The 14,060-nt window shown below is 39.0% G+C and overlaps 1 protein-coding gene across 2 annotated transcripts in view; it reads right to left on the bottom strand.

Annotated features, from left to right (window-relative positions):
- The window catches only part of GC (GC vitamin D binding protein), a 233,924-nt gene that overhangs the window by 22,422 nt on the left and 197,442 nt on the right, over nucleotides 1-14,060 (bottom strand). For both annotated transcript variants that reach the window (XM_082243262.1, XM_082243263.1), the window contains exon 11: nucleotides 6,429-6,561. In XM_082243262.1, the coding sequence (XP_082099388.1) occupies nucleotides 6,429-6,561 (133 nt within the window). The remainder of the gene's footprint in view (nucleotides 1-6,428; nucleotides 6,562-14,060) is intronic.

Raw genomic sequence — 14,060 nt, 5'->3', positions numbered from 1 at the left:
TGTCCAGGCAAGATTACCCTGCTGACATGGTTATAACATTGCTGTGCAATTTCATTGAGGGAAAGTGTTACCCGACAGAAAGTGAAAAAAAACTATTCTACTGGTAGAATCAACAGGTAATAAGATTATGTTACAGGAAGAATAAAAAAAAAAAAAAAAAAGACAAAAAAAAACCCCACCAAAATCTTTTGTGTTATAGCTAGGGACAGACTGCATCATATCTGTGATTTTTTTTTTTAATGTTTTTGTCTGTAATAATACTTTACGGTTTGGTTCGAGGATAGAAGGGTTTAAAGCCTGGTCAGTGTATTCTTTGTTCTCTGTGTCCCATTAGGGAGATTTCCCTTTTTGCCACTTACAGTAAACTAGGTGGCTCCTTTATTTTATTATTTACTGTTTTATGCAGATAACATAATACAATATGGCATTATGTACTGTATATACTTGAGTACAATTTGAAAATTCCAAAATAGCTAACCAGGGAAAAATGTAATGTCTGTATTTTATTTTGCACTCTCTACACCGGGGGTTGGCAAGCTGTCAAGCGCGCTCGACTGATTCACCACGGGGAGTTGACAGGTGGATCGTGAGCATTGCTCTGCCTCCCCCCCCTCCACTACAGTGAAGAGGTGATGTGAAGGGGGAAGAGGGCACTGCATTGGGGGGGGGGGGGGTACAGAACACTACTGTGGGGGAGGGGGCAGAGGAAACTGCCATGGGGGGCAAAGGGCACTACAGTGGGGGGGTGATGTGAAGGGGACAGAGGACACTACTGTGATGCCCCCTCCCCCCCCCCCAAGGATCTTTTCTTTTGTTGCCTTATAGGGAGTTTATGTGTAATCTCCATTAACAACTGTAAATAATATTGTATTATGCATATATTTAATTTAGAGTTGTATCAACGTGGGTGTGTAAAATAGCTTCCCAGGAGGCCTTGCTGTGCAGGATAGGTGAAGTTGCCAGGAGAAATATTCCAATTTACCAGTCCTGTATGTGAAAAGGCCTTTGACAGACACTCCGGTGCCTAAGCTTGTTTATCTAAACAAAGGGACGCATACCCCTTTGTTCTTCAATTATTCACTTCAAAGGATCCCTCATTTAGATATGCAATGAAGGAGGCCATCTGTTCCGGAATGGACAATTTGCCCAGGATATGACCTGGCATAATTAACTTTCCCTCCAAGAGAGGAGGTACTAGTGAGGGGCTGAGTTATGCTAAATCTAGGGGATGGGGAAATTGTCCAGTCCTGGATGAGATACGCCCGGGTGTAGGAGAGAGGTAAGATAGTTCCCCCAATCGGTATGGCCTAATGCTAGTCTATGAGAGATAGGTTTATATTATTTTAGGTCACAGAAGAGAGAACTCTCTGGAACACCAAACTAGAATGGGACCCTCATGTGCAGTAGCATGGTAATTATGGAATATACCTCTTGCACATATATCTAAATGTTTGTCATGTCTTTTTTCTTTCCTTGTTTGTTTTTAGTAATATGTTGAAGCTAGCTGAAATAATGTTTATTGTATGTAACTAGATAGATTGGTTTTTGTTAGACTTGTATACTATTTACCAATAAATTTATGTTTTTGTGTTTAAGTTTTAACTTATGGTCAAAGAACTCATTTAATCCGGAAAATATGAAATATCATAATATATAGATTTGGGCAACAGCTTTCTTCCATGTTGTCCAGGTTTCTCTCAACCTCTGAAAGGTTGCTGACTCCTGCTCTAGACTTTCAGGCAATGTCTGACAATTTAAAGGAAACCTTAGGAACCTTAGATTGCTGTGACCCCCAAGCCAAAATTGTGGAAGCCGCTCCGGCTGTAGGAATCTCAATCAATAAAGCCGATCACTGTGAGTGTAGGCTAGGATGGAGCTTGTCCCGGCTCCAGACAGCAATGTACAGGGAAGAAAATGTCCATAGGAGCCGTACATCTCTGCAAACCCCAAGTTTGCTGTCACAATTTCTTACTTCGGATTTGCAGAGATGTGAGGCTCATAAAGACATTTTCTTCCCTGAACCTTACATTGCTGATCAAATTTTAAAAATGCCAATTGCTCGGTTGTCTGTGGCTTTAATGCTTTATAGACCAGAACAAGTATGTAGCAAGTTGAACTGGAATGATGGAGCTCCTAGCTTATACAGTTTATGTATTAAAGCTGTTTAGTCAGCATGACATTGAGGCAACTAAAATACTTTGAAGAAGAAGTCAATAATAACAGCCTATAGGTATCTTTAAAACAGAACTCCAGTCAATTTTTTTTTTTAAATAGTAGTCTATTAAAATAAAAAATAAAAAATACAATTTTTGCTGTAATAATTACCTTCAATCTCAAAACTGACCCTCGTAGTCTTCCAGGTTGAATGATGGTCAGCAGTATCCCACTCATTTCCTCCCTGCCCAGGCTCTTATGTACCTACCCCCAGCCTTTGAAATCTTGTGGATGTTTTTATAAAGAATGCAGTCAATTTTTCTCCCTTGCAACCATGTCAGTGATGTACACGACTTCCTAGATATCCACCCTCCCCTTGTTCTTAGCAATGGCTAACTGCACAAAGCTTGGGATAAAATTGTACTGAACATCTTATCTACATTTATATTTTCATGTTCAGATTCTTTCAGTTAACACACACATTCACTATGTTGTCAAAAGTATTGGGACACCTGCCTTTTCACACAAATGAACTTTAATGGCATCCAGTCTTGGTCCATAGGGTTCAATATTGAGTTGGTCCACCCTTTACAGCTATAACAGCTTCAACTCTTCTGGGAAGGCTGTCCAAGAGGTTTAGGAGTTGGTCTATGGGAATGTTTGACCATTCTTCCAGAAGCACATTTGTGAGATCAGGCAATGATGTTGGAGAAGACCTGGCTCGGAGTCTCTGCTCTAATTCATCCCAAAGGTGTTCTATCAGGTTGAGGTCAGAACTGTGCAGGCCAGTCAAGTTCCTCCACCCCAAACTCGCTCATTCATGTCTTTATGGACCTTGCTTTGAGGTTATGACTCTGTGCAGGCCAGTCAAGTTCCTCCACCCCAAACTCGCTCATCTATGTCTTTATGGACCTTGCTTTGTGCACAATTGTGCAGTCATATTGGAACAGGAAAGGGCCAACCCCAAACTGTTCCCACAAGGTTGGGAGCATGAAATTGTCCAAAATGTCTTAGTATGCTGATGCCTTAGGAGTTTTCTTACTGGAGGGACTGGAACTAAGGGGCGAAGCACAACCCCTGAGAAACAACCCCCCACCATATTCCCCCCTCCACCAAATAATTTGGACCAGTGCACAAAGCAAGGTCCATAAAGACATGGGTGAGTGAGTTTAGGGTGGAGGAACTTTACTGGCCTGCACAGTCATGACCTCAACCTGATAGAACACCTTTGGGATGAATTAGAGCGGAGACTGTGAGCCAAGCCTTCTCGCGCAACATCAGTGCCTGACCTCACAAATGCGTTTCCGGAAGAAAGGTCAAACATTCCCATAGACACACTCCTAAACCTTGTGGGCAGCCTTACCAGAAGAGTTGAAGCTGTTATAGCTGCAAAGGGTGGACCAACTCAATATTGAACCCTAAGACTGGGACTAAGACTGGGATGCCATTAAAGTTCATGTCCGTGTAAATTGTATGTTGGGACTGCAGTTTTTCCCATTATAACACTGTGACTGTTCATGTAAAAGCTAATCCTCTTACTTAGCAATTAGTTTAAGAAGATGCCAAGGTATATATTAATATCTGAAGAACAGAAGCAGGTAAGGAACTGCAATATATTTGCTAACATCCTCACAAATAATATAGCTGACCTAGATGTGCTATTTTCTCAATAGAACTGAAGCTAAACTCAAACAGAAAATAATGATGCTTTTTAGTTTGAACAGAAACATCTGCATTATGGATTATTTTAGGATAAAATTTTTCTGTACTTGGGAAAACAGTTTAATAGTAATGTGTATGAATTCCCACAAAGCAGAAAATATTAATGGAGGTAATTTTAAAATGCTTATTCTGTGTTTATGCCGTGCACTGGCAAGGAATACATAACACTGTTTTCCTAGTTCAAATGCATTCAAAATACCAGCGCTGCATAATATTAGAATCATTAACAGTAAAATTTAATATTTAAAAAATTTATGTTATAGCAAGTACAGCATAAGCAGTTCAGGGAAAATAATTTTTCCGTAAAGCACCTGTTTTTAGGGATGCAGTACTTGTTTTGAGCGGAAGCTCTTTCAAAGTTCTAGACAATACTACAATAAAAAGCAGTGACTCGCATTGAAAAGTATATGCAGCCAGAACTGATTTATGGGTATGCCGATCACAAGGCTTTGTTAATCAGCAAAGCCACATGATCACCATATGTTTACTGATCTGGTGATCGCATGGCTTTTGTTGATAAACCCATATCAAATCACACAGAAATATATAAATGAAATTAAATAAAAATTGCGCAAAAAACAAAATAATACATGAAAACATGTAAAAAGATAAAAAAGTTGTGTACATTTTTAAAATTACTTTTAATATGCCATTTTGTTTTTTATTGTTAAAAAAAAAAAAAAAATAGCAGTAAATACAGCAAAAAAAAAAAAAAAAAAAGCTATCTGAATCCCATCATAAACCATCCATAACATCCTAATTCCCACAATGACTTCCATGCATTGCACTTAGATTCTGATAAGTGATCTAATACAAATAGATGTTTTCATTTGCTACAGGTTTTGTAAAAGGAAATGTGGTTCCCTTCTTTTAACGATGACAGCCCATTACACCAGGTGTATGGGTCAGTAACCTTAAAAGTAGATGTCTATTAGCATGCTGGTTCCCTACAATGCAAATAGAAGCTTATATTCTCTTTGGTTAAAGGGAGGGTGCTTTAAGCCCTAATTATCACTATGGGCACCATAGTGATAATTGGGGCTTGAAGTACCCTTCCTGTGCCAAAGAGAATATGGGCTTGTATCCACACTCTTTGATACTACTGGCAGGACCTGCCAACTTGGTGACGAAATGAAAGAATCAGCTGAATCCTTCACCAAATCACCACAATAAATATAAATAAATAAAAATACAATTAAGGACACTAGCTATAAATAAGAGATCAACATGTAGCACAGCTCTGAGGAAGAGGGTGCGCCCCTGAAACACGTCAGTTTGCTAGCACAAGGGAGATTATTGGAGCAATAGTAGCTTGCATCTTCCAGCTTACATGTTGTTTACCACTGCACTTTTATGAGTTTGCATTTCATTGGTTTATCACCTTTTAATAAATGCACTATATGTTTGCGCCTTCCCCATTTGTTGTCTTGGTAGTATCATATTGGATCCCCCTACCTGAGGTGGGCTGCATCCGCTTAGCATTGAGCTGTTATGGAGGTATAGCCTGTGTAGCCATTTCTCCCTGTGGAGGACCCCTGAGCACTGGGAGTGATTGCTTTTATTATCTTAGGAGATCAAAATTAGCACAACCTCCTCTTTACAATAACTGGTGTATATAAAAAAGAAAAGTAAAGCCTAATTCCACCAAAAAAATTGCTGTTTTTTTGTTTTGGAGAAAGCATGGGAGGTGTATTCGGATTTTTTTGCTGTTTCTGCTCTTACTTGGAAGAGTTGATGTCAATTTCTCTTTGAAAAAAAATGTTTTTGCTATACGTACACTTTAAAAAACACTAAATAAACTATAGTTTATGTCTGCCTACTGTGTGTTAGAGCAGCCTTTTTCAACCAGGGTGCCTTGAGGCTTCTTCAGGGGTGCCTTGGCAAAACGCCTAAAATTTACCAAAAACTGTATACAAGCCAACAGGTAGATGAAACCTGCCTTTTAGTTACACAAAGTCACAGGTTTTCATTATGCACCATTAAGACTTTCAAGACACTGGCATCCTAAAAACCAATGATGTCATCAGTTGATAAGAAGGATGTCTATTGGTTCCCTCAGCACTGGGGTCACATTAGCATTTCAGTGTTTCTCTTCTCTCTCAATTTCAGTCAGCTAGTCAGTACCAGTGTGCAAAAGTGTATTTGCTGTGGAAGAGAAATCACTTCTAACGTCGTGTATCCTACTTGTGTGGATAATGCTGCATTATGTAAACTATTAGAATAGTTTTTTACATTTTAGAAGACTTGAGACTGACCATAATTTTAAAGGGTGCCTTGAGATTGCCTATAATTAAAAAGGGTGCCTTAACTGAAAAAAGTTTGAGAAACACTGTTAGAGTATATTTTCCTCTTTTTATCCTATTTTCTCATTAATTTTACTGAACTATTTATTTTTTTCCCACACACTGGGGGAGGCTTTAGTTTAATATTTGACATCTGCTGGTAATGGTTTTTACTTGAATGAAAATCTACAAATTGGATCTATTATCTGTTGTTCTGTAGAGTTTCAATTAAAGCCAATTGTTTCTAGGAAAACACTGTATACTACTTACCTTCTCTTTGCAGTATACTGGGGGAGCATTTATTATACAGCATGTTGATGCCAGGTTGGCACGCTCTCCTGCTAATTCTTCTGCTTTCCTTGTTGTTGGTTGAGGCACCCTCCTGCTGAGAGCTTTAATTAACCTATGACAACAAACAAATCCACATTCATTACTACTAAGTTTGTACATTAGGCCTTGCTTCAAGCTTAAACTTTGTGGCTGCCTAATTATGACAAGGAACCTCCAAACTATATGTAATTGGCAGCCCAACAAATGAAAATAAGTGTGAACAATATTAATCTTATTAATATAGTAGTGTGATAACAGTTTTCTAATACACACCAAAGTATACATGCATTTAAATTATCATTACAATATTGTAATAACTCATAATAATAGTTCTGATATCCAGAAATATCCCTTATTGCACGTTTTTTAATTGGTACTACCCATTATCACAGTTTTACATTTTCTCATTATCCTGAATGTTATTCATTCTTTGGCGACATATTTTGCTTTAAAGAATTTGAATCATGTCTCTGGTTTGTCTAACCTTAATCTGCTTGCAATTTCATGTTCTTTCATCTTATGTTGTGGTGGTATTTCCATTCCCTGTAATGGTTAGTGCTATAATAATTGCTGCAATGCAAACTATTTGTAGCATTTTATCTATCTCCTATAAACAAAAACTCCACTCAAAACAATATTAGTGGTGCAGTAAGTAGACTTATTGCACAATGACCTGTCCAGTGGTTGACATGGACAGAACATGGTTCCTATGTTAAAGTATTGTTTGGAAACCCCTTGCAGTATAGATCTTCGAGGCCCTATATAACTGTACATGCTCTCTTTTGCTAAGCAGTTGACTTTTTGTCAGTGGGCCACATGGTCTTTGTTTGTATTTCCATCGAGACCACTTTAGACCTAAATTTTCTTTGGAAGTTATTGTCAAGCGCAGTTTGACCAGTTGCTTAGAACATATATAAGCCCAAATACCCATATAGTTGTTTGAACAACTCCCCTTTGTATTCCAAACAAAACGATAGTGACTGCACTCCGATATATATCAAAGCATATGAAGTATTTATTCATCACCACGAACATCAAAGCAAGACTGATACATCACAGGACTGATATTTGGTTGACGCGTTTCACGACACTACTGATCGCTTACTCATAACCATACAATGAATGTCGGTGGATTAACCGCAGATAAAGGGGCTGTAGCAGCTGAAACAAATGAATAGTAATTACTATACCTAATGTTGAATGATGAAAATGCCTCCATCACCTGTGGCTATAATACCACCGGCATGTTAAAAACAATCTGTCACATTTTCTTGTATAACCGAGAAAGGATAAACATTAAACATATCAAGGACATCAAAGACATCAAAAACATAAAGGAAAATAGGAAGAAATGTAAAAAAAACATCAAGAAAAACATTTATCATATAAAATGAAAGCATAAAAACAATGCGTGTACACATGTAATAATCAATTTAAATATTTATCCCATATGGTGAACCAAAGCTTAATTAAATATAGGATGTGATTGATAATCAACAAAAGAAAAACTAAGTGACCTCTCACAATATATGGGAAATCTGATGTAGAAATATACCAGTTTCCATATCACCCACACGTTGAAAGACAAAAAAGAAATGTAAATATAACCTTGTGTATAAAGGAAAATATTAATATGCATTTCTAGCTCATAGTGTAAGCAATGACTTATGTATGAATAAATCAGTGAAAATAAAATAAAAGGGAGAACAAGTGTGAAGACGAGAGATGGTCTGAGTATGTGTGTTGTTTAATATATTCATGAATAATAAAGTAATTGTTTATATGTAATATTAATCTATATATTTATCTGTAAATTACTTAAATTGTGAATGCTATCCTCAAAAAAAGAGAGAGGAAAAAACTATACTCAGACCAAAAACGATCGTTATATGGGATCCCTTGTCCTGTAGTGAATTAATATATGTCCGAAAAGATATACATGTATTGCATATATGATTGTAAAAAAATGTATGTTAAAAGATTCTCATGACTCCAACCAAAGCAGTAAAGACATATAAGAAAATGTAAACTCAGGAGAATGGATCCCTCCTCATACTGAACTATAATCTGAAAGTCAGAACATGAAAGGTCAAGACACAGATGAAAAAAAAAACAATAAAGGATTGAAGACAAAAAGGGGGGGGGGGACAGAAAAAGAGCCAGAAAAAGGAGAAGAATCAAGGAAGACAAACAACAGCTTTAAAGCGGAGTTTCGGGCACAAAATCGATATTTTTTTTTGTGCCCATCCGCTTCTACACCTTCACCTGAAAAGGAATTGGATAGTTAGGTTTTTTTTTTTATTTACTCACCTTGTAATTGAAGATCGAAGATACTCACCTAGTCTTCACTTCCTCCCTCTGTGCCGCGGCTCCGTCGTCACTTCCGGGCTTGCACTGATTCCTGGGAGCTGAACATCGCTCCCAGGAATCAATGCGACAGCACCGGCCCCGCTCGTCACTTCCGGGCAACGCACCGGAAGTGACGAGAGGGGCCGGTGCAGGCGCATTCTGGGAGAAGAAGACGCGGAAGAAGACGCCGAAGAGGACCGCGCCAGCTTCAGCTGCCCACAAGAGAGATGGAAACGCTGTGGAAGAAATTTTATAAGTGAGTATTTCTTCTAAAAGGTAAGTGCGAACCGGGACAGATCAGAGGCTAGCCATTGTGGAATGTACTAGCCCTGACTGTCCCGGGGGTATGTTTGTTGAAAAATGATTTATGTGCCCGGAACTCCGCTTTAAAGATGTTGAAGAATGTCTAGGGATCATGTGTGCAGGCAAAAAAGCACAGATGTCAATAGAATATAAAAAATAATAAATTAAAAATAATTTTATGTATATAGATTGGCATGAAAAAACTTTATAGCAGTTTAAGATCCCAATTAGACATGTATATGTACATGTCAGAATCCAAAATATGCATCTAATATAGATCTTTTTATGTTAAACTCATTTTACAATAATTAAATGAGTATGACATTGTGTAGTCTCCGCAAACATGCACATCCACACACAGATCAATCAAGGCATTCATGACTGTGTGTGAAAAAACGACACAGTTATTTCTCTTTATACCCGACCCAAGGAACCTACCCGATCATGGAATATGCAAAAAAGATTGTAGAAGATAACTGGACATACCAAAAAATATATATACACAAAACCATATACTGTATAAGAATTCCTTTTCTCAAACACATCCTATATAACTATATACACATGCATATCCATACAGAGTTCGGTCAGGACTCTTCTATATAATACACCAATCAATAAAAAATTTCCCAATCAAAAGGTAGAAAGAGAAGGAGAAGACAAATCTCTGTATGAATAAACCTTGAAATACAAATATAAATCCCACTCAGACCCCTATTTCAAAACGATAAAAAAATGGACGAGCATTATTCATAAAAATGTGTTACGTCCCATTCGAAGTTTAACCCCTGCAGCAAACGAGTTTGGAGTTTAAAGATCCAAAATACTTCTCTTATACAGAGAATTAGAAAAATATCACCTCCTCTTGTTGGTGTATTAATCTTTTCTTTAACCTGTACCATTACTAGGGACATGTCACCCCCATGTTGATTGTTAAAGTGGTGGGTGACATTGGTGGATTTTGACCCTTTTATGTCACTCAAGTTTTCCCTAAACCTGTCTTTTAATTTCCGTGTTGTCCTACCTACATACTGAATGGAGCATGCTTTGCAACATAATTAGATAGACTTTTTAATTGTAACACACAATATTTAATCTATCTATGTTATAGATTTTATTACATATAGAAGATGTAAAAACATCGCCTAGTAGAATATGAGGACATGTAAGGCAGTCTCGCGTACCACATCTGTAATTACCCTTACAATGGAGCCATGTATGGGACTTATTTTGTTTTAGATGAAAAAAGACTAGGAGACAAGGAACTACCTAAGGTTACCGCCCTGTTGGTCACAATTTTAACACCCTGATCCAAGATCTTGGCACAGGTGTCATCCGTATATAGAATTGGTAAATGTTTTTTAATGATATACTTAATTTGTAAATGTAACTGTGCAAGGATTTTTTGGTATTATGGTGTTAATAAAAAGTTTCCTAAATATCTGTTGATTCTGCCAGTTTCTGTTCTATCCCTTTAAAAAGCTTTTCTAATAGGTTGACCACCAGCTCTCAGTTCTGCAGGACAGTGATGTTCCTGTGTCTTCATTCAATCCACTGAAGTTGGTGCCTCCTGCTGGTTGATTGACTGCTGCTCTGACCATTTAGCAGCTGAAATAAGGACTTTCTGTAAATGTAACTGCCCCATTTGGACAGTTGGCCTGTTACCGTTACTAGAAAAATAATGGATCTACTGATAGATCAACGGGTAATAAAACTATAAAACTATACTAGAAGGGGACCCTGATGTGTTAATGCTAGTTAATATGCAAAACATATGTAATTTTTTAAATTTTGCTTATAGTTACACTTTTGGCTAGATAGTCCATTTGTATCAGCAATGCATGTGTCAGCATGCATTGCTTAAATTCATAATAACTTTATGGCTCGTTTGCATACCTGAGTCATTTTTATACATTTTTAAGACATATACGTTTTTTAGTTAGTATAGGGTTTTACTAAAAATCTTGCTCTTTTTTATTACAGATTGAAAAATGATTTCTCCTTTTAAAATTGATTTAATATTATTTTTTTTAATGTTGTAATTATATCTGACAAATAAGCAATAACCTCCCTGGCGGTATGATTATGTCTGGAATTTTGTACCAAAAGCAGTACAGTTTTTTGCATCGAAATTTGGTGTTATGTACTGTAGGCCTACAATTCTTAGTAATTACTGACTTAAACCTGACCAAACAAGACTCTAGTAGACATCCCAGATGTGATAAAGTTTGAAACACAAAATCATGAATTATAATCTAATAAATAATATAATTTTATTCAACAATGTAATAAATAATGAAATTGGTCAAACAAAGAAAATTCAATAAACATCCTGAGTGTGATACATTTTGAAACATGGGACTGCACAAAGTCCGATGTCAAAATAAGGACAATGGAACCTGGTTTCCTTTCGGACTTTCTTTCCATTGCCATCTCTCTTTGAGCAGAAAATTATGCACAACCTGGTAGGTGCTGCCTTTTTTGCGGTTGGCGGGATATAATCCACAAAGGGACGACCAGTCAGGCGTTCTGGATTGACAAAGTCAACACCACGACGTCCAGGTCGGTTCACAACTACTGGTGGCGTCTGATGGTTGACAACAATCCGCTCAGCCACCTTCCAGATAAACTCAGAATGAACAAGAGGCTTGTCACTCTTTGCTCTGTGCAAGATATATGCATTCCAAAGGCATTGTTCCAGAAGATGTCTGAATATCTTCTTATAATATTTTTTTATGTTGTTTGCGCATAGCTGGATAAAATGTCATTGCCTGATCGGCTCTGTCGACACCTCCCATGGTTTTACTATAGTCTATCATGACTTGCGGCTTCAGCACATCTTTCCCACCTTTTGTGTGGACCATGGCAGTGGAGGTATTGTGCACAGTACTCATGAGACACATGTCCTTCTTGTCTCGCCATCGTATTGCCATCATCTTACCCTTCTGCCAGGCAACCATTTCTCCGGTTTTTAGTTTTTTTGGCAAACATAGATGGCATGTCACGTCGGTTAGGCCTAACGGTACCGTATGCGTCAGTCTTGTTTTGTAGCAAAACCTCATACAGTTCTGGAGACGTGTATAAATTGTCCGTGGTCACACAATATCCCTGGTTCAGCAATGGCTCCAGCAGTGTAAGGACAGATGATGTGGCCATCCCATAGCCGCTGTACCTGGGGTGGAACTTCGTGCCTTTACCCGTGTAAATGACTGAATTCCAGATGTACCCAGTGGATGACTCACCGAGCATGTAGGATTTGATGCCAAACTGCGCTCTTTTGGATGCAATGTACTGTATCCAGCTTAGGCGTCCCTTGTAGGCCATCAAACTTTCATCCACGCTGACGTCCCTTTCTGGCACGTAGGTCCGCTGGAAATTGGTAACAATAATTTGCCATACCTCCCAGATTTTTTTTAGTTTGGGCGCAGGATGCGTGGCCTCATCAAACTCATCATGATTTGTGAAGATGAAATACTTCATAATCAGTGAAAAGTGGTATTCAGACATCACGGTGCCAAAAAACGGAATGGCCAGTACCTTGTTGGTGGTCCAGTACCATTTCTGGAACGGTTTCCCCACCAACCCCTGAAGAATGATGAGTCCCAGAAACTGCCAGATGTCCTCTTTTGTCACCGGTTCCCACTTTCTGCTTCTGGAAAACCTGGCATGCAGCGTAGCAGATTGCTGCTCTTGGTAGCGATTTGTCTCCGTGACAATTTTTTCAATTACCTCCTCAGTGAGGAACAATTGCAGGTATGCCAGAGGGTTGTCACTCTCAACATCTACCTTCATCCCAGGTGATCCACTAAACAGGAATCTTGGGGGGCGCTACGTGGTCCGTATCGCAGTCAATAGCGCACCAAGTGCGCACATCGCTGAGGTCAGGTGCAGGATCATTGCCGTTGTCACTTGCTAGATCAGTGTCAGACGACAAATCACCCCACGACTCACTATCGCTCAGTTCTGCGAGCACCACCATGTCGCTGTCGCTGTCACTCAACTGGTCCAAAAGCAGTTTAGTAAAGTGGCACTTTTTTGATGCCATGTTATATTTTTTTTATGGGCACAAATGCCAGTATAATGTCAGGCAAGGGACACTGTAATGTATCTAATGTCAGATCTGAGGTAATCTGAGGTAATACAGTGTAATCATCTCAGATTACACTGTATCACCTCTTTTATTTATTGTTTTTTTTACTTTCAAATTTCCCGCCCAGTTCCGCTCCCGTGCGCCGCAGCTGCTTGCAGGGAACGGAACCAGGAAGTCAGATGCCGGTCAGCCGACAATCAGAGCGAAGTACATCGATGGATCGCCGGGAGAAGGTAAGGGGACTTCACTGGCAGGTAAGGGGGCTCCGCTGGCACTCTGCAATACTACCCCAAGCGTGACTCGGGGCTACCGCTCCTGACAGTAAAATTTAACCCCGAGTCATGCTCGGGATCACCGCTAAGGAGGTTAAACAGATTTCACTGCAGATGCTATTATGGCCTGAAGATGGCATCAGCCAAAACAAACCTGGAATTGGGTAACTACAATTTTAATTTACATTTTTATTTTTTTTTACAAAAACACAGATGGCAAGTAAAATCTTAACAAGGGGTTGTATATATCTTTAACCACTTCCCACCCGCCCTATAGGCAATTAACGGCGGGAAAGTGGTTGCATTATCCTGACCGGATGTCATATGACGGCGGCAGGATAATGCACTCTGCGAGCCCCCGGGGGCCACGCAGAGTGGCGATCGGTGATGTGGCGTGTCACACTGACACACCGCATCTCCGATCTCGGTAAAGAGCCTACTGATGTAGGCTCTTTACCATGTGACCAGCTGTGTCCAATCACAGCTGGTTACATAGTACACAGGAAGAGCCGTTGATCGGCTTTCCTCAGTACGTGCCTGACAGGCACGAGTAAAGGT

Source organism: Pelophylax lessonae (assembly GCF_965119305.1).
Source record: "Pelophylax lessonae genome assembly, chromosome: 1".
Classification (NCBI taxonomy): domain Eukaryota; kingdom Metazoa; phylum Chordata; class Amphibia; order Anura; family Ranidae; genus Pelophylax; species Pelophylax lessonae.
The sequence above is the reverse complement of the archived record's forward strand: the minus strand, read 5'-3'. Positions and strand labels throughout refer to the sequence as shown.